Source organism: Sinocyclocheilus grahami, unplaced genomic scaffold, assembly GCF_001515645.1.
Source record: "Sinocyclocheilus grahami isolate Dianchi unplaced genomic scaffold, SAMN03320097.WGS_v1.1 scaffold225.1, whole genome shotgun sequence".
NCBI lineage: Eukaryota > Metazoa > Chordata > Actinopteri > Cypriniformes > Cyprinidae > Sinocyclocheilus > Sinocyclocheilus grahami.
In genome coordinates, this window is record NW_015505404.1 from 1844529 (window position 1) to 1867076 (window position 22548).

The 22548-nt window shown below is 39.5% G+C and overlaps 1 protein-coding gene across 1 annotated transcript in view; it reads right to left on the reverse strand.

Moving 5' to 3' along the window:
* Positions 1-3602: 3602 nt before the first annotated feature.
* Positions 3603-22548, reverse strand: part of LOC107596967 (mothers against decapentaplegic homolog 6-like) — a 28346-nt gene continuing 9400 nt past the window's right edge. Inside the window, exon 4 of the mRNA XM_016287844.1 lies at positions 3603-4532. Coding sequence (XP_016143330.1) covers positions 3991-4532 — 542 coding nt within the window. The 3' untranslated portion in view covers positions 3603-3990. The remainder of the gene's footprint in view (positions 4533-22548) is intronic.

Here is a 22548-nt window from a genome sequence, read left to right on the forward strand (position 1 = left end):
ATTATCAAAGCAACGCTATCTATATTCCTTGTTTTTACTGTATGTAAAATATGTATGTCTTACTGTATATTAGAAATAATCTAAATTGGGTCTATTTCATTTGAGGAAAAAAGAGAACAGTTTGACATCAAAAAGTTAAAAGACCTTAATGAAGTCAATTAAAGGGGTCATATGATGCTTTTTTAAAGATCATTATTTTGTGTATTTGGTTGCGTGCACATTTGGGCGGCATTATGCTAATATTTCCACATAGTGACGTAGACATGTGGGGGCATGTTAGAATGAGCCGTTTTAGGTAGGCGTGGTTGACTCTTAACTTTTATAAAGAATATCTCTTTGGATTTGAGACTTTAGTCTTTGCAACTTTACAGATCTTCTTTATGCACCAAGAGCTTGTAACACTCTAAAGAGAAAGGAAAAATTTAAATTGCATCATATGACCCCTTTAAGACTTAGAGCAACTTATAATAATAAATGTTTTTACTGGTTTACGTAGATGTAAAGCAAAATGCACTTCTGTGACAGATGGCACAGGATAAGGTGAGTCATAAAGTGAGTCTAAGCCATTGTTTAGTTTATAGAAAGACAAACGTGGGTGGGTACTGTGGGAACCTTTTAAATATCACTTTAGAAGTATAAAATTATAAGTTATCATCAGTGCAACTGACTAATGCATGTATCTGTACGATTAAAGGCAACCGCCTGCACCTGGGGAAGAGATGCTAAAATTCAGGATCAGGAGAAAAACACGTACGAAATATTGCATTCCAGACTGCACACATAATAAAAACAACAAATTGTGTTTGGTTTGTTCAGATGGCCTTTTCGTGGGGGTGATTCTGGAATAAGCTGCAACAAAAAACCAGGCATTGTGCTGCAAGCATGCAAGACTACTCTTGTCATCATTTTAGTTGACTTTCTGGATGATTTGTGACAAAAACAAGTCCATTTTTAGTGTTTAGCAGTAATTACCCTGTATGCAACAGGGGAGCAGACTCAAGGAGGGAGAGCATCTTGAACTCTGCAGCCTATGGAATTCATTGAGGGTTTGGCAAGAAGCACGTCATAATCACAAAGCCTCCTAAGTATGCCTAAAAAAGTAGTCAGATGCAAACTCGGGACACTCAAGAGCAACCACGAACACTCAAAGAAACTGACTTTCTGAGATTTTTGGAATTATTTAAACGTTGAATGATGCTAGAAATCTGGCTGTTGAAGACCCAATGGCATCAAAATCAGAGTTCTTGTGGCTTTTAGTCCATGTGTGTTATGGTTTGAAGCTATATGCTAGTGCACTCCTAAACGCTGACAAAATCTGCTTTTAGCATGTCTACACAATTAAAACAGTCTTTTTCATTTGGGAAAACTGGGTCTTTGTCAAGAGTGTAAAAAGTAAGATTCATTAGTATATTTCATTGCTCAGATGTTGCTCATTTAAAGCTCAGGTGTTCTTTTTTTCTTTTTTGTTATGTTTCATTGAAGTCTTCAATCAGTTTATCATTGAAACATCATTAACTTTTTTTCTCAAATGCTAGAGGAAATGTGTGAAATTATCAGGGTCTTTTTCTCAGTAGAAAGATCTGAGTAGCAGGAAAATTAAACATGTCTCCATTAGAGAGACACAAGAGTCTCAGTTAAAGAAGAGGGAGAAAGGACATTCCAAAGAACTTTCATGAGGCACAAAGGCCACTGAACTGTACATTAACGGGTCAAACAAAATGGCGGGCTTGGCCCTCACCAGCTCATTGCAGCTTAAGACATCTTTGGCAGAGAGAAAGCTCTGAAACCCTGTTAATCAATGCCATCCCTGAGGTAGCGGCACACTCGCAAAGCTGCTTACATGGGTTTTCCGTTTCTCCTCCTCCTTTTTCTTTCTCCCCCTATTCGTCCCTCTCTTACTCACTCCACGCTGGAGCTGCTGAGTAGCAAGGCGCGTTCCCAGGCCTGGTAGCTCTCGTTCTCGCTATTTCTCTGGACCCCACCCAGGCCTGGTCTAATTAGGCCCCCTTTTGTACCCGCTGAGGTGCCTTGTGTAATCTGTGTACTATGTGTCTCAGGCTCTAGCCCTGCCCAGTATAATATTCTGCCAGTTCCTCCCCGAGTGGTGATCCGGGATCTCTTCCCATAAAGCAGACACAAAGGAGCAGGATAATGGCCCCCAGTTGCAGTTAGAGGAGCCACTCCTCTGGGCCGTTTGAACTTGGCACTGGGCTGGCGGCAGACATCGCGTAGGGAGAAAGAGCTTTGCTCTCTGTGTGAGATGGCAAAGCCGTTTCTGCAATACCTCCAGTGTTGCGCATCTCTTTGTTTACGGCACTGTAAAATTTACAGTCCACAATCTCGTCGCATTGTTTGCCTACGTGGACCAGAATGTAGTTTTTTTCAAACTGACTTTTGGCAGGTTAGTCCACAGCCCCCTCCTCCTCTCCCCCAGTGACTCTGACAACCAACACCCACAATTAGAAAGGAAGCCAGCCCTACCACATCCACCTTGGAAGTAGTTTACTGGCCTGCGCATAGTTTCTTTTAAAGGTCTTGGTTTTGCCATCTGCATTCATGGAGATATATCAATGCACTGGGATTGGAGCCACCACCTCCTCTCCTCACAGAAGAAAGAAGCACAGCTGGTCCCATAAACCACTGACCACGGCCGCTGTGGACGCTAGTCGGTGAGGAGCTGCAGGGACGGAGCAGAGAGGAAGCCATGCTTGAGGATACATCATCTTCTCAAAGGAGAAAAACTCCTCCTTTCTCTTCAACACCAGCCAGCAAGGCTCTCAAGGACCTCAAGGAACTCTGGCTGTAACCTCCTCTCAACCAACATGTAGATGTGAGCTTGGCTCTGAAGCGAAATGAGAGATTGGTGCCTGAAATAACTTTGCGCCACCGAAACGACCTCCCTCGGTTTCGAAATGTTAATTCCAGAGGTTTGAACAATTTTTAGAATGACAGCCAATGCCCAAAGCCCCGGTTTGAAAACTCAGTTTCAATAGCATGGATTTCTTTTCACTTCCACGGCGACGGTTTGTTTCATCAGCAGGTTGTGTGAAAGACCATGTCCTAACCAGGCACAACGTTTCCAGCGAGAAGCAACATTACAAAATTACATTAGACAGCCAATCAGAGAAAATTGTAATGTTTAATGTACTGTTATGCAGAATGGGATTTTTCGACCAATCAGATTTCATGATGTTGCATCTGGTTAGGACACCATGTAAAATATAATTGAGGATGCGATGATAAAACACAAAGCCTAATATCAGATGAATTTGATAGTTTACACTTAAAAATATAGGTTATTTATTGGCATCTATGGTTCCACGAAGAACCTTTAATATCCATTGAACCTTTTCATTGCACAAAGGTTCTTTATATTGGAAAATGGTTCTTTAGATGTTTTCACACCAAGAAAAAAAGTTTAAAAAATATTCAGTTGGATCAGGTGCTTTGAAGAAACCAAAATGGTATCGCTGTGAAAACCCCCTTTTATTCCATTCACATTATCTTCTTTTTTCATGTAAATATAAGCATCTAGAAGCAAATATTTTTATGGGTGAAAAAAGGGTAAGTGAGAGACAGAAAGCACAGCAATATTATGCGAATACTTTATTATCAATGTGTGAATGGTGTTAGCTTTTCATCTGGATATTAATAGTATATGAAAACTATACACCAAAACCAGGCTCTTCCTATTTTTGCTGTATAATTTTTCAAATTGGTATTGAAAGATTCTTTATCTTTATAGATATTTATATATATAATATATAAGCCAAAGTGCATTTCCCGTTTTTTTCCTCTTGTCCGTGTACACATTGCACCATACATAAATAATTACATTGTAAAAATGACTCCAGTATTTACAAGTATAATATATATTTCTTATAATATATAAAACTTTATATTAAATCTAAGTAGATGATATTTGGGATAGTCTGTGGAGTCCAAACACAACTGTGGAGTTCAACACAATTGAGTCCATGTGTGTATGTGTTATCTGTGGTTGTTGAGGAGGATCTCGAGCCAGCACGGGCAGGAAGTGATGAACTGGCGGGAGTAACAAGGGCCCCAGCCTTTTGCGAAGCTGATGCGCACACTGTTTGGGTCATACGGTCCCTCTAGCAGCTCGGACTCGGCCCCCAGCCTGAGCATGGACGAGCGTTCGTAGTCAAACACTTTTATGGAGTAGCCTGGCATCACCTTGCGCACCACCAAACTACGGTTCCCTGGTACGTCCAGGGTAGGTGAGTTGACGAAGATGGGGTGCTGACTGCGGTTGTAGGCCCAGACTCCGTCTGGCTCTTTGCTGAGAAGCAAGCCATAACCGATCTTGCCGCGCGTCCGCTGCACGGTGCTGCTACGCTGGTCCAGGCTCAGCTGGCCGAGGCAGAAGCCCGTGCCTTGAGGTAGGTCATAGAAAATGCTGACGGCGGGCTGGTACACCGTGTAGAGGCGGCCCACCCGTGTCCGATGCTCCCAGTACGCCACGTTACACCAATGACTCTGCTTGGGGGCGTCAGGTGACAGACTGGCATCTGAAACAAGAAAAGAGAATGGGTCTGTTAGTAAGTTTGCAAATAAAATACAATGCAGACAAAATTAAAACATTTACTGGCCAGAAAGATGGTTTATTATGTGGAGTTGAATGCTGCACTGTCATGGGCTGCCTCAAGAGGGCACTACTTCAAAACTTAATTCATTAGTTATTTACTTATTCTGAATGCAAAAGCACAGCTGAAGGTGGGAAATTGTAAAAAAAATTATAATAATTTTTTACCCCAAAACAAATATTATTATATGACATTAAAAAAATACTTCAGTTGAAGCTTTTATGCTCCAAAAAACATGCATACATGCAATGCACACATTAGACAGAACATCCAAACACCCTTTAAATCAGCTCATTTAATTCACTTTCATGGCTTGGGAGTCTGTCTGCAGACTTCCATTTGGTGTTAAACCCTGAGTGAGTTACAGCTCCCTCAATACACATCTATCTCAGCCACACACACTCTTAAACGTTTCTGAGTACAATGCGCCACGCATAGTGTGCATTTCTGCCCGCTCTTTCTTGATCCGGGGAGAAAGTAGTTGTGGAAGGGGGATATGGAAAAGCTATGAGCTCATATCCGGCGACAACTCCCTCCCCCGTCTCTAAGAGGGCACTACTTCAAAACTTAATTCATTAGTTATTTACTTATTCTGAATGCAAAAGCACAGCTGAAGGTGGGAAATTGTAAAAAAAATTATAATAATTTTTTACCCCAAAACAAATATTATTATATGACATTAAAAAAATACTTCAGTTGAAGCTTTTATGCTCCAAAAAACATGCATACATGCAATGCACACATTAGACAGAACAACCAAACACCCTTTAAATCAGCTCATTTAATTCACTTTCATGGCTTGGGAGTCTGTCTGCAGACTTCCATTTGGTGTTAAACCCTGAGTGAGTTGCAGCTCCCTCAATACACATCTATCTCAGCCACACACACTCTTAAACGTTTCTGAGTACAATGCGCCACGCATAGTGTGCATTTCTGCCCGCTCTTTCTTGATCCGGGGAGAAAGTAGTTGTGGAAGGGGGATATGGAAAAGCTATGAGCTCATATCCGGCGACAACTCCCTCCCCCGTCTCTATTCTCCTCCACATTCCTGTGGGTGGGTGATGGTGGTGATGGCTTGGGTGGAGTGGGAGCGTCCCCTCCCTGCCAACTCCCGCTGTGGGCCTGGGGAGAGCTTTCAGCTCCCTGACAACTTAGCGCGAGTTTGTGACCCCCCTGACCCCTCAGGCTTCACGCTATCAGCTCAGATTAACTTGCACATTGAGTGATGCCATTATTTCACTCCTGAGAAGCTATTGGCAGGGAGATTTTAAGGGCCAGGTCTATAGTCCCTGTTCATTCAGGGTCGAACAAATGCCCAGGTCATTAAAAAACGAAACTTTTGACATCACTTACTCTCCCTCCTGTCATTCTAAACCTGTACGCTGTATGTTTTCTGGGTGAAACACAAGCACAGGAGAGCTTAAGAATCTTTATTAAGCTTTTCTTCATATAGCAACAGTTTGCAGTGATCAAGGCTGTTATGCTCCAAACAGGATTTGTGCACTATATTTCCTGTCTTCTGAAGCCATTCAATATTAGTGATGTACTGAAATATCGGCAAACGTAAAAATAGGATTTTTCGGTTTCGGCCGCAACCGAAGGGCCATAATCATTCATCATTAGTAATCGCTACTGCAATAATGCGTTTTGACTGTCAGAATTGACATTGACTTTATGCAGACAATGTGGATACGCTACAATGGGTAAACTTCCCTGTGACCAAAAAAGATCCTAGAACAGCAAGTAAAATTTGTTCGGCTGAAAAATGTTGATGTTGTGCATTGCACTACAACTGGTTTATTACCTGTGAACATTACACCCTGAATAGAATAACGAGAATCAGCCAATTAGCCTGAAACCTAGTTACAGTTTTTGGTTAAATTAAAAGTTTATTTTCGGTTTTGGTGTTATTTCAGTGCATCACTAGCCATACTTTAAGACGTTATTGACTCGCTGGTAGGACAACAATAACATGAAACATCAATAGCATCACTTATCAATAATGTGATGTTATTAGTTCTTGTATGTCTGGTGACCAAATAGTGCCATATTTAATTTGACAGCCTGAATAAGTAAAAAATGTCTCAAATTTTGGTATGTTACTCAAACAGAGCAATTGCAAGGCTTTTGAAGACTTGGAATATATTTTAAAAGTCCTGTAGGGTCAATATGAACCTATTTGGCTATTGTATAGAATAGAGGTGCAAAAAGATTCTTCAAAAGCCTAATTTTTTATTTTGTTTATCAGGTTGAAGATGAATAAATATTGATCGAATTTGCATTGTTGGATGAGCTATCCTTTAACCAGTGCCAAGATAGACAATCAACACAAACACACAAACTCATGAGCACAAAATACACTGGAAAATAAACACCTCAAACAAATTCGAAAGAAATTTATTAATGGACAACTACTGCCCATTCAAGCACAACTGTTTGGATGTGTGGAATCAGGACCAATTTTAAACACACTTCTCTTTACTGAAATGGCCCCTTGCGCTGGGCCCCTGCATGTTAACATTACAGAATTTCTTACATCCTTTTGCAAGGTGGTTTTTCTGCCCGAATGATCTAATGAAACCATTGCGCTGGCCGTTTTCATCCAAAAACACTTCATGGAGAATGGTGTGAATAAATCATAATAATCATGCAGATCTTTCTCTACGTTAAGCCAGTAGCTCTATGTTAGGTCAATGGAAAGGATACAGGAATACATGCTCCCAGCTATGCCGCCTAATGAGGGCTGAATTTGAACTTATACCTAAATGCAAAAAATGAAACAATGCGGCAGGAAGTTTCACATGGCCGTCTAACATAGGAGTGCTGTTATATGATTAATGCCCCCATTTTAATGTGAGCAAGATGGAGAGAGATACAGAAAGGGGGTGGTTGAGTCTGCGCTGCCTGTTCTGTGGGTTTAAACAGAGGTGCAAAGATTAAAGGTTAATAATCTATTTAATGTTTAGCTTGGGAGCGAACAATGCTCAGCCCAGAGACCGGCCCCTTTCCTGAGGGTGTTGTGCATGTGTGGTCATGTGTTTTAAGTATATTAGAGCTGAAGAGAATATCAGCAAATGTTTGTGTTTGAGAGAGGAGTGTGTGTTTTGGCTGTTCTCGCCTGAGCGGTGCCGTGTGAGTGTGTGTCAGTGGGAAAGGAGACGGGGAAGGAAGAGAACTAATCGGGCAAACTCATTGGAATCTTAGAACTCAAATCCAGCCAGTGCCTTCTCTTTGTTTTGCAGATTTACTCTTCCTTTACACTCCCTGCTGAAAAATCCAGTCTAAGATTGGAACATGGTAAATGCTTTCTAGTTAGTCAAAGCTGATAGACCATCCTGGACCAGCAACAAATCACCTACCAGTGTTTAAACCAGCTTAAGATGTTCAAGATGTTTTTTGGAATATGTCCACCAGCTAGTGACCACATTGCAAAACATCAATACATTTATCAATAGTTTTTCTTTATTAGCTTCATTTTACAGTAAAAACAGTTCTAAACATTGTGAAAACCCATAAAACAAGACATTAAGCCTTTACCCAACCTTACTCAACTGGATTTAAAAAAAATTCTAATTTATTTGAAAATAAAACAACTTATTTCTAAGTTGTTTATTTTTTTATGCTACTGGCAAATGTTTGCTTACATTTACCAGTATTATATATATTGCATTTATTTAGTTATATATAAATTATAACATATAACATTATATAAATTACAACATATAAATATGTATACATTTTTTACTGAAGAAAACATATAATAAAACATCTAAACCTAATTAAAACACTTAAAATGTACCATTTTGCAGAGAATATATATTCCAATGAGTTTTTTTTACCCCAATGGCAAATATACTTGTATATACAATACATACATTTAACTTAATATTAACTTTTTTTTAAAGGTTTATTTATGGCATTTTATGCTTTTATTTTGATAGGACAGTATAGGTCGACAGGAAGTGAAGTGGGTGAGAGAGAGGGGGCTGGGATCGGGAAAGGTCCGCGAGCCGGGACTCGAACTCGTGACACCCGAAGCGCAATGGCGCTGCATGTTGGCGCGCTGCCCACGAGGCCAAATGTATGTATCTAAATTTATGTAATTTTATTATTTATTATTGTATTCTTTTTCTTAATAAGATGCTATTTACATTAAGTGAAAATAGCATATTTTCTTAGTGATACGCTATTTACACTAAGTGCAAATAGCCATAGCTTCTATTTACACTATGTAAAAATAGCAGTATTTTTTGCTATTTAGACTACTTATTGCAAATAGTGGCAAATATCTGCACCTCAGTATTGAAATACATTATAAAACAGTATGCAGTGCACTGAGTCTAAATTATAGGTTTTATTAAAATTATTAAATGGATGCTGACTTGTTGTGACAATAAAGCTACTTACACCTAACCCTAACCCTACCCGATACTTAATTTTCAATTTTTCGAATATTTTCCATTTTTATTGAAAACAAATGCCTTTGCAATGTGATAGATGTGAAAAGGGACACGAATGAGTTCTGCAAAAGGCGGATTCGAACTCGGGTCGATCAGTGGAGCTGTTCTTTGATAGCCGTCTTTTGTAATATTGTCTAGCCCAACCACACCTTGGAGGGCAGTGTTGAACGGGCTATTTGCACTTAGTGTAAATAGACACTCCGAAAAAGATAATATGTGAGAGAGAGAGAGAGAGACACTGTTGCTTTGGAAATAATGTGATCCTAACATTCATGGCAGCGAAGCTTTCTTGAATTGAACTGAACTGAGAGCGAGCGAGCGAGAGAGAGAGATGGAAAGGGAGGGAATGGAGGGGGAGTCTGAGTCTCTTATCCTGTGCCAAGGATTAGATTCCCTCCAGCTATTAGACTGTACCACTGCGCTGACAGGCGGAGGGGGAGAAAGACAGAGAGTGTTTATGTGAGCAGGAGAAACAGAACGAGAGAGCACAGTGAAGTTTTATGGTGGACAGAATTCATCTTTTGACGCCACTCTTGACAGGCCTGGGCATTCTTCTTCTCACTGGGGTCAGAGAGGGAAGCTGGAATTACGGTTGCCTGGACTGGGGGAAAAAGTGAAACATAATAAACAATGCCGCCATACTTCCCTCCCTCCGGCCTCTCTTTGGTACGGCTCTGATTTTTTAGACAACTATCACTACAGGGCGACTTACAACACACTAACGGGCCACATTTAGGCTGGCGTCTGTACTATCTCTGCCATCAAAGACTGCTTTATCAGCCAGACGCACTAACTGTGGCGGCACTCTCACACAGATGGGTTTCTTTCTCTTTGACCCACTCTCCTTTTCTTCCCTTCACTTCATTAATTTTAGAGTTTTTACAGTTTTCTCAGGCTCCTTGTTACCATTGCTGGGCTGTTAAAAGTGGTGAAACAACATATCTAAGGCGGCAGAAGTAAAAGCAATGGAATCATGCTGAGAGAATAACTTTCTATTCCATTTCTGAGAGAGGATTAAAGATACCAGGAAAACAAAATGAAAAGTTTTCTGGCTGTTTTAAATCATCTATATGCTAGTGTTAGTGTTAATTTCGCTTTTAGCAGATCAGGAAAACAGAACAAAAATATTCATACTCAGAACAAAATTCTACATACTACCTGTAACTGCCAAAAGCTAATCACATACATACATATATGTATGTTCATATATTTGACTATTTATATATATATAACTATTTTCTGTCATAGGTTGCAACAATCCACGCCCCACCAAAACTTTTTAATTTGGGGTGAGTTGGAGGTAATTAACTGGAAGTACACAAAAGGGGGTTGATTTCAATGGCGATACTATGTGATTATCCACTAATGCTTTTAAAAGCACCATGCAGGGAGGAGAAAAGGCAAGAAAAGAACCGCCTCGGGGTAAACACACGTCCATAGAGCTCTGAGCAGATCCAGAGCGAGAGAAAGATCGAGAGGAAAAACAGCAGCTTGTCATTTCTTCCCACCAAACTACAGGCCCACATCCCTGTCTTTTTCATCCCCTCTAATCCAGGGAATTCTAAAAAGATGAACTCATTCCTCCACAGCACTCCTGCCAGACCCTTTAACCAGAGAGGGAAAGAGACGAGAGAGAGAGAGAGAGACACTGTTGCTTTGGAAATAATGTGATCCTAACATTCATGGCAGCGAAGCTTTCTTGAATTGAACTGAACTGAGAGCGAGCGAGCGAGAGAGAGAGATGGAAAGGGAGGGAATGGAGGGGGAGTCTGAGTCTCTTATCCTGTGCCAAGGATTAGATTCCCTCCAGCTATTAGACTGTACCACTGCGCTGACAGGCGGAGGGGGAGAAAGACAGAGAGTGTTTATGTGAGCAGGAGAAACAGAACGAGAGAGCACAGTGAAGTTTTATGGTGGACAGAATTCATCTTTTGACGCCACTCTTGACAGGCCTGGGCATTCTTCTTCTCACTGGGGTCAGAGAGGGAAGCTGGAATTACGGTTGCCTGGACTGGGGGAAAAAGTGAAACATAATAAACAATGCCGCCATACTTCCCTCCCTCCGGCCTCTCTTTGGTACGGCTCTGATTTTTTAGACAACTATCACTACAGGGCGACTTACAACACACTAACGGGCCACATTTAGGCTGGCGTCTGTACTATCTCTGCCATCAAAGACTGCTTTATCAGCCAGACGCACTAACTGTGGCGGCACTCTCACACAGATGGGTTTCTTTCTCTTTGACCCACTCTCCTTTTCTTCCCTTCACTTCATTAATTTTAGAGTTTTTACAGTTTTCTCAGGCTCCTTGTTACCATTGCTGGGCTGTTAAAAGTGGTGAAACAACATATCTAAGGCGGCAGAAGTAAAAGCAATGGAATCATGCTGAGAGAATAACTTTCTATTCCATTTCTGAGAGAGGATTAAAGATACCAGGAAAACAAAATGAAAAGTTTTCTGGCTGTTTTAAATCATCTATATGCTAGTGTTAGTGTTAATTTCGCTTTTAGCAGATCAGGAAAACAGAACAAAAATATTCATACTCAGAACAAAATTCTACATACTACCTGTAACTGCCAAAAGCTAATCACATACATACATATATGTATGTTCATATATTTGACTATTTATATATATATAACTATTTTCTGTCATAGGTTGCAACAATCCAAAAAAAAAAAACTGCTAACAGGCAACTGTGACAAAACAGGACTAGACATAAATGAAATGCTGTAAACGTCATTTTTCATAATTCATTGTAGCAACCACAATTATCATAATTTATTCAATGACTTCTGTAGCTTTATATTTAGGCCAAAAAGGGGCTATGCAATCTTTTATGAAAATGCAGATAAACAGAATTCACAGTCTGAATTTACAGAGTGCACGCAGATTGCATTGCAAATGGCAAGTGTGTATTTTAATCCCTTCACTATGGCTCTATAGTGTTAATGACGACTTGGTCAAATGTGCGTAAGATTCACACCTCAGACCCATATAAAGCACAGCTTAGCTCAGATTCACTGACGGCCACTGCTGCCCTGCCTCTCTGGATTCCTTAACACTCACTAGTGTTGACATTTCAACACATGGGCCATCTGAGCCCAGAGCAACAAATGAACGAGTATGCGGTCTCCCCAGGTCAGATCGCTGGGCCTCTGCCGTGATTTCCACAGCAGAGTCAAACGGTGCGAAGACCCACAGATCTATGTACTGATCTCCACGGGTGAGACTTAGCCAGAAGGACTGGGGGATCCAAAACCAAATTCCTTTACCATGAGAACAGACGGGGCAGTGTGAAGGACAAACTCCCAGAAATACAGACCATCTACTGCTTGCTCGCAACCTCACACTGCTGCTGCTTCTATATGGGAGTGTGGTATAGATTATTGGTTTGTGTTTGAGTGTGAATGTTTAGCACTTTCAAAAAGCAGATTAAAGGTGACTGCGTAGTATTTAAGAAGCCATGAAAATATCCATTACTTTCGCCATAAAGATCTGATGAACTCTGAAACCCTTTCACTAAGTACATATCAGTCATTTAGTCAAAACTTTTATCCAAAGCAAATTACAGTACACTCATTATGGGGACATTCCAAAATCTTGCAGTTAAAATTCCTGAAAAATAATTACTAAGTTACACCACCCTGTTAAAAACTCTTAACTATATTTTCACTGGATCAACCACATAAAATAAAATATAAAAATAAATATCTCTTATATGTGCATGTGTGTTTATGTAAAAATATATTTTTATAATTATTAATTGCATAACAATTAAATTATATTTAATATAAATTTGTAATTATATATTTTGTGTCAGAAAAAAAACATTTTATATTTTTCATTAATTCTAATGTAAAACTAATTACAACAATTTACAATTATTTGTAAATTTTTACATTTATTAATATTATTATTATTATTATTATTTTGCATAATAATTAAATTAAATAACCAATCACAATTTTGCTGAAAAACACAGGCACACAATTATTTATAATTTTCAACCCATTGTACGCTGCCAAGACTATAACAAATCAGTCTCACAAATTTGAAGACATATTTAGAACAGCAGAATTCACAACAAAAACAACCAAATGAGTAGTTTGCAAGACATAAAAACCCACATGCATGATCAATGAACATAAAACATTACTGAAAACACATTGGTTATCCAATAGGGAAAATGATAGTCCCGTTAATTTTCGCAAAACTCTCTTTTACTGGTTTCAGTGCCATCCTTATTGTTATTCAAGGAATAAAGATACAAAAAATACAAATCATCTATTATTCAAGTGATTATGATCTGTTAAGTGTAACTTATCAGAAATCCAGACTTTGATCACCGCAAATATTGCTGTCATAAAAAATATTAGCCTTAAATTAATGGTAAATGGGCTCTGGCAGCTGAATGTTACACAGCAGGTACGGTTTCAGAGCAGGGAGCCAGGCCAGTGGTTGAGACAGTTCTTGAGCTCAGGTTAATTTAAGGCGAAAGCTATGTATTTGGATACAGCTCATCTGCAAGGTGATGGACACATACTCAGCTCAGATGATGGTGTGCTATTGATCGGCCCAATGGATCATAAACACTCAAATGAATGCATCCTGACAGCCATGCTGTCTTCGCCTTCTGTTTCAGTCACAAATGCTTGAAGTCTTGCATGTGCTGGGTAGCTACACAGCTGCTTTCTAAAACAAAGCAAATTGTTTATGTTCCCCCATTAAAAATGCACAAGCGAGCACTTCTAATACTTTGTGAGGTATCAAATCTGTCAACATGGATGAAGAGACAGTTTAATGCGCTAGGGCATGGTGATATATAGAGCCATGTTAAATTAACAGGTTTTAATGTTACTTCCTAAAGATATTAATAGTTTTATAAATACTAAATAAGTAGGCTAAATATTGGTGTTTATCACAGTGTTGTTTCATAAGTGCATATAAATAAAATTTAAATGATTTACAGTCATTCTTGACTGTTATTTTTAAAATATATTTTTATTTTTATTTGATTCTACTTCATAAAAGTGTCTGTTAAGAACAAACACAAAAATATTGATTAATGTATCAAATATCATCTAAATGAAAATAATTAAGATATAATTATCTACATATGTTACGTTATGATGTTTTTTGTGTTTCTATAATATTTGTGTTCTGTTGGATGTTTTCTGTCTGAGTTTCAGATTGCTGCTGATTGACTAGGGGTGCTGCCGTCTATCAGCGGTAATTGGTGTGATCAGCTGGCAGTCCTTTTAAAACGCCACTTCCGCTCTTCAGAGGCGGCGGTGCGACTTCGGGCTGGTCGCACTGGTCCAGACTCCCTGTTAGCTGCCAGACCAAGATGTGTTGTTAGTGATTCTTTTGATTGTTTGGTTATTTTGAAATGTGGTAGTAACGTAGGAGAGACCTGCCATTTTTGTTTAAATCTCAGTTCTACTATGTTTTTTTTCAGTTAAGAGTAGATAGGTTAGGTTTATTGTATTTATTTTTCTTTTTCTTTGTGACAGGTTATTTATATTGTTTTATTTTATTAGTTTGGCTTTGTTTGTTATTTTGGGCCTTGGGTCTCTCTGACGAAAAATACCGCTTTATTATTCATATCTAGTTATTTGTTTATTTTAATAATTTGTCACTTAGACAAATTATTTTTGCTTTTGGTATTTCTTTGTTTGGACTGTTGTCCCTTAATGAATTCTATCGATTGGTGGCTGCATTTTCCTTGGTCATGTACAATAAAGCTACCTTATACTTTACTGTTTTCTTTGGTTCATTTTTTTGGTCTGGCGGCCTGCTGGAAGCCTTTTGTTCCTTCCCTTTTTATTCATTTATTGCGTCTTACCCCTAGCAGACGTAATAACATAAAACAAACTTACTCAGTTCTAGAAGGCTTACTTTAGAACAGCTTATTAGGTAAGAAAGAGACAAAGCAAGACAGACAAAGACACAGAAAGACTGAAATAGCCAAGGACCAATGACATAGCCTTGAGGCACACCAGTAGCATATACTTTAATAGACACTCCCCCAGACATGTTTACCTCAAAATACCACTAAAATCCATGAAATACCCCACAATAAGCAGAAGTGAATAGGCTTGTTTGCTGTGGGTTTTCCAAGTCCTCAATAAGGGCCACTGAGGTATGGCATGAACTCCCCATTGAGGGCTGTAATTGCATTTAGAAAGACAGACCAAACTCTGGGCACAGTGCAAATACATTCAGTTAGTGCAGATCAACTTAGTGTTCCTCTTGCTCTCCGGCGCTCACAAATCCCGTTTTGTGTCTCTGAGGGAGTCTTTTGTTCCATGCTTAGATTGACCAACAGGGCAAACTAAAACAGGTACAGTGTGCTTCGTCATACCACTAATCACATCAGAGAATGTGCTGCGGCTAAGTGAGTGATTGCAGTTTGATCGCCAGGCCTGTCTCTCTTGCTATATCTCTATCTCTCTTTTCTTATCTGTTTGCAGTCATTAGCGTGAGGATCAAGGACTCCTAAATGTTAAGAAAAACAGACGGCTTCTTCTTTAGTCACTACAATAAGTTGCCTATTTTGCAATATCTAGGTACTACTTGGTGAAATATTTTGTAAGAGTGTAACAGTCAAAAGTTAATTGCATGTCACATCTGCCAATGGCAATTGAACTGAGAAAACATTTTTGCAGTATTTTTTTAATTAAAAAAAATAATCATTATACACATTATATACATACACACACACATATATATATATATAGATAGATAATTCTAGATAAGAGGCACTGAACTCAATCTCTTGACTTCTTTGAGAGTATAATAGAAGTCCCCCTTTGTGAGCTCAGCTCCCTCTGACAGACATGCGTATCCTGCTCGGTTAGTCTGAATAATATTTCCATAATTTTGAGCAGCAAACACAAGGGGGAAAAACAACTCCCCTCATAGAGTTCTGGAAAAATCCAAAAATATGCCAGTGCCAATATGATTTAGCCTGACAAGTGTGCACTGCCTTCAACCCTTTTGATTGTAGCACCCGTTTCTAAAACAAGAGAACATCATCACCACTTGGCCAAACTTGTGGAAGGAAAGAAAAAAAGAAAGGAAGAAACAGAAAAACTAAATCGAGAAATTACACATTAAAAAGTAAAAAAAAATGTTTTGTGACAAATGTATCCTGTGTGAGAATAACATTGTGTCAAAAGTACTAACACCTAGAAGATGTACACAAAACTAAAACGAATAATTCACCTTAAAATCACAAAGAAAGAATGACGGTGAGTAAATTTGAGTGAACTAAACATTTAAAGACTAGCGCTCCATTCCGCCCCACACATCGTGTCCGTTTCTCCATGCACGCTCTGTGTCTATCTCTTAATGAAGGTTAACGTGAGGATGTTAGACTCCATGGGCCCCTACAGTTAATCCACACAGTGCATTCTGCAGGCCAGAGGAATGCGTTGGCTCTCCCAGTTTTAAAAATACTGACTGCCATAGGTCCCTGCACAACTGTCAATGTTCCTCTAGGGAGGAAGGGGAGAAAACATTCTTCACTTTATTTTAGCTAGGCAATCAAACCACAGGCCTAAATCACCTCTTGTCCATCCCAGTGTCAGGCGCAATAATTTATTTTTTACCGTGGATCCTAAACTGCTCGGAAAACAAAACCGGCTTTTGCATCTACTACTGCCACCTTTTTGCTGGCTACCCTCTGGGCACAGGCCAGCTGAGACCGAACGCAAAACCTGAACGGAGTATTGTTCCCCCTTCCACAGCCTTGAGAGGAGGTTCGCTAAAACACTAAACTAACAGTTGGACATTCCATACATTTTTAATGGCATGGCTGCCTCTTTATTTGTTTCCCTAACCCCGTGGCCCGGACTGAATGAATAGCTCTATTGGAGGAGGCAGGCAGGCACAGCGGCGTGCAGGGTGGAGGGAGAGGAGAGATGGGCTGCCCCAGCCTTCCCAGAGCACATTGCAGGACTCGATCTCTCACTCATTACTGGGTGGGGGTGGGCTCAGTGAGGAAATGATTACCTGTACGAATGGTCTGCAATTTTACACAAACTCTTCTCTCTTTTGAAATGGACAAACACATTGGTTGTCACATATACTAGATGATATATAAGCATGCTTTATGTCACAGTGTAAGCCTTTAAAATCAAATCAAATCAAATCAAACAAAACAAAACAAAACAAAACAAAACAAAATAAAATGACCCCTCGATTAAATACTGTGACTGCATTTTGATGATTTCTGTAAATGTGTAGATCTAAATTCACATTAGACTAAAAGAATATGCCTGGCTGAAATTGATGTCACATTCACTTAAAAGAAAGGTTTATTATCATACTGCCACTAGTGACTCAAATAGTGATTCTTGATATTGATTTTGTGAAATACGTGACTGATATCACAACAATATGCTTTACATCTTGAAATATTTACTGTGGTCAAACAATGTGGTGAGAAAAAAATACAATTTAATCTAATATCCTTAAAATCCAAGTCCAGTTCCTCATTGAGAAGGCCAAGCGGCACGTATTTACACACGGAAACCTACTGACAAAGACAAAAACATGATAGTCTCAGAGAGACATAAACAGTATTACCATAAACAAATATGCATATCTTTTCTCAATCTGTTGTGAGATACAATAGAGGTGGGCGACTAATTCAGCTGTCCGCTATTGGCCGATGAGCATTTGTTTGCCTTGTTTACGTGTGTTATGTAAGGGGAAGAGGAAGTTGGTCATTCAGGACAGGAACACGCGCTCAAGGAGAGCTGTATAGTATAGCCATGACGGCACGGTACCGCATGTGTTATATTTACATACTGTGCATCTCTCCGTCAAAATGAAAAGAAAGAAAAAAACTAAAATCAAACGAATGCTACACAGACACATGTAGTCTCACACACATATACAAATGCACATCCCAACCCATCACCTCCAGGCCGCTGGGTTTCTCTTCAACATTCCTCAGCTTCCCCCTGCCGTCAAAGGGGTAGTTGAGCAGCCCCTGCGCTACAAAACCCAGGCAAGCTTTTTAAAACAGGATGTTTGGCTGAGGCCTCCTTCCCCTCAAATAAACAATCCGCAGAACCTGATTTTCTGGAGGCAGGGTGGAAGTACTCCAGTCACATTATTTCCACATCCCGTATCCTGGAGCACTTGGGGCCCTGGGGGAGTGTGGGCAAGCTCTGGGGCTGCGGTGGAAACCTGAGGCCCTGTGCCAGGCAACGGGAATAAGGGAGAGGGAGAAAAAAGATAAAAGGAGGGAAAGCACGAGAGAGGAAGAGATACTGAGGTAAGGGAATATGAGTGGGGAGGGCAAAAGGGTGGCCCCTGCACTGTCCACCTCACTGTGGCTCATTTTTCACTGGCAGAGTAACACTGTTACTGCAGCAGGGCAGCGTGTGCGTGTGTGGGACTGTTCTGTCTTTCTGTAATATGGACTGTCATGGGTTTTTAGGAAAGAGAGTGGAAAAGGATAGCTCAAACTGAAACTGTCCCAATGCAGAGCTGTTTAGACTCTTAACGTTACATAACTCATTATTCGTAGTTTTGCTGTAAATGATGTAATACAGCTCATGTCACTCCCATGATCCAAGTTTACCTCAGCGACGGAAAAAATACAGTGTAGTTAAAGTCTTCGCATTGCGTACATAATATCAAATGTCTATGATCTTTCTCATCATCACTGGTTTAAAGGAAAAGTTTATACAAAACTTAACATTTTGTCATCATTTATTCACCCTCCTTTCATGAACGTGTTGGGAAGTTTGAATCAATGTTATTTTAGTATTATTAATATAGTTATTAATATTTTGAATTATCTTTTATATTTTAATTTTAGTTTCATTTTTAGTAATTCGTTTAGGTGATTTTATCATTTAAAAAAATTTTTTTTTTTTAATATTTCTAAAGTTTATTGATTGATTGATTATATTCTATTTTATAATTGGTTTAGTATTTAAACCTAAACTCTTTTCAGTTAGTTGCTAAGGCAGAATATCTCATTTTGGTTTAGATTAAGTTTAAGTAATGGCAACACTGGTTTGTATATGCAGAACTGCAAATAAGATTTAAGAGTGCAAGATTGCCTTACATGTTAAACTGTTATACAGAGTAATGGTTTGGCTTCGGAAGACTTGGAATATAGAGCATAATGTTTTGGCAATATTTCTGGTACTTCCATGATGCTTTTTTGGAGCTTGACTGTACTTGATCCGATAAAAGATCAGCATAAACATTCTTTCAAATTTCTCCTTTTGTTTTGTTTTTCTAAATCATACAGGTTTGGAACGACATTAGGGTAAATAAAAGATGACAGAACTGTTATGAAAGATTTAAGCATTGACAACGAAAAGAATTTGAAACTCAGTCTAGATCTTTTCAAGCGTCTGTGAGCCAGCTAATAAATTGAGGGGAAGACATCACATGCCTTTTAAGGCTTTTCAGAATCGATGGGCGCAATCAAATCAATGGTAATCAGCACGCCGTCACATGCTTCGATTACTTTGTTTAATTGTTGGGCGTCCATATGCCCTTTTCATGCACTGCAGAAATGAGGTCAGATCAGACCTAGACAGACTGGCATGTGTGTACTGCTGCCAGTTTATCACATAAAAACACGTCTGTTTGTGATTTTCTGATAGGGAGAGTATGTGATTATGCTTGTGTCAGACTATCAGTCAAAACAAAACACACGCTGGCCTGTAAGACAGCAGTTTTATGAAAACAAAGACAAGAAGTTGTACTATCAATACTGTGATCAACCAGTGGCTCCTTGTGAAAGCAATGCTACCTGTTTAGATCAGTTCGGATTCAGCACCTCTCATACTTCATGACGCATACCCTTTTTCCACTGAAATTGTGCAGATCGGTAGATCTCTGAATCTGCCCACATTGCCGTTGATCTGAGAAATTAATAATAACTGAATGTGCTTCAACATGACCAACTCACAAACCAATATAGCACATTATAGTATTTGTTTATTTATATATAACTGTTTAAATATATAAGATTTCATATTTCAATTTAAATACAACTAATAACTAATAAAATAAATGTCTTGGAATTAGTCCAATGAATGAGCACCGTGCCACATATTCAGACAATAATGGGATTTATCTAGTTTTTCACCATTACATTTTGCGTTTTTATGTGGTCTTTAATTAAAAACTATACTTGGAGATAATATCCCACACTCTGGCTTCTGATGTTACCTGTTCATTGTTTAAAACCACCAGATCTAATGAGCAAAGCAGAGCCAGAAAGGATCCAGATTGGACACCGACACCACTAACACTCTGTTGATGGAAAAGAGGCTTTGGTTTACAGTCATAATGCTGATCAGTTTGGTAAAGTCCAGTACAGTTGAATGAGACTGTCACTGCTTTCCATTTTTAAGACATACAGCACCGATAGGCCACACATAGGGACGCCAGCCTGGCTGTGGTCTACTCCCCAAAAACAGAGAGGGCAGTGTAAACATCACAAAGAACCAGGAGTGAACCCAGAGTAAAATTACAGATCACCAAACCATTCCTCTATACCCGACTGAGCCTTTACTCCTCCTCAGGCCAAAACAGTACTCGATGAACCTACTCGCACAGCCATCCGACCGCCTTTCCTACATTCTCAAGGAAAAATAAACACAACATACAAAACCCAACGGCACCACAGGGCTCCTCAGTGGGATGTGGGGTCTCTCTCATAGTGATGACACAACTACAGTAAGTTCTCACTGTGATTGTGATGTCTTAAAGTAAGAACGTACATGCGTGAAAACACATTGGATTTGCTTCCTTTTCCACATATGGTGACAAATTCCAGGGGGATTATTAGGGTGCATCTCTCAGCTGTAGCACATCTATGGCTGTTCTGAGATTGATTTGTAAACAGCCACTGGTTTTTGGGCCCTGCCGGCCTTCCACATCTGTCAGATCCCTCGTCATAGAAACTAATAATGCTCTGCAGCAGGGATGTGCGTCATTCAGAATCCAGTTGAGATCTTTTCATTCCAATTCACTTGCTGAATTACTAGCAAATATAATGCAGAACTGTACTCGAAAATTAGAGTAGAATTTAGTAAAATAAAGTAGAAGTTGGAATTAGAAGTAGAAGTTATATATATATATATATACTGTATATAAATCTGGAATTCTGGATTTTTCATCTTGCAATTCTGGGTTTATATTTTGCAAATCTGATTAGATTAGGCCCAATAGTACAGGCCTCCAGAGTTGATTGCATTAAGAATTGCAAAAAAAAATTGCATGCATTTCCAGAACATAAATTCTCTATAATTTTGTTTATATATATATATATATATATATATATATATATATATATATATATATATATATAGCATCAGAGGATGAGGAGACCACCTCCCAATACAGGGGCTTGCGAACCACAAAGATCACAAAAACCCCAATATAGAGAGGAAACACAAACTCACATGCATGCAGTTATACAGGAAGCAATGAGACCTACTTCAAAGAACATAATTCTGATCTCCACACGGCCACAACAAGGAGTGAGGAAACAGGTGGGCTGCATTACAACCCAGTCACAGCTACAGAATGTGACTGGAACCACACGCGCGCACACATTTTTACAGACACATGTAGCACACCACGACCACATGTTTCGACGGCCATACTTTGAAAACATAGCGAACACTTAATCAATAGCTGTGCGTTGACGCAGTGTAGACATAAACTGACAAACACAGTTGCTATTAAACAAGAAACTGCGGCTGAAACGCCGAACTATAGACATTCAGATACAAACAGACAGAGATGTACCCAAACACGGGAGCACAGACATCTTAGACACCAACACAAACACACAGAAATGCAAATATTCACAAGGATTCCAGGACGTGCAAAAAAAACAGTCGTGCACAAACATGCAAAAATGCTAAATACATGCAGAAAGGCTCACAGAAACTCAATGAAGATTTGAGCTGAAAATCCTAATGCAGTGTGCTTCAAACAAACTCACTGAGGCAGCAAGACATCAAAGACCTATTACATAAATAGCCTCAGATCTCAAGCATCCACAGACTGTCTTTCAAACCAAGACGCCAGATTCTCTAAAATCTCGCCCTTGGGCGGCAGGGAGTTTTCATCAGACTCGTTGAGATGTGTTCTGTTGCTATTGTCAAACAGAGTGGATGAGTGTTCAGAGCAGGAGTTACACTCGCCCAGGGGGCTGCAATCTGCTCCCACTCCCACCTTTGGCCCCCCGGCCTAACTTTCAAGAGCTTTACTAGTTCCTGCATGTGGGTGGGGTGGGATAAGGGACTCAGGGTGGGTGGATGGCCATATGTATGAACGCTTTTAGATTTTAGATCCGTTTCCTTTCTTTCTTGCTACACAGGTAGCATAAAGGAAAGGGATAAAATTCCATAGGTGACCCTCTACAAATCTACATACCTTATGTTTAGTGATTTGGAGAGGGTCACCTATGGAATTTTAACAA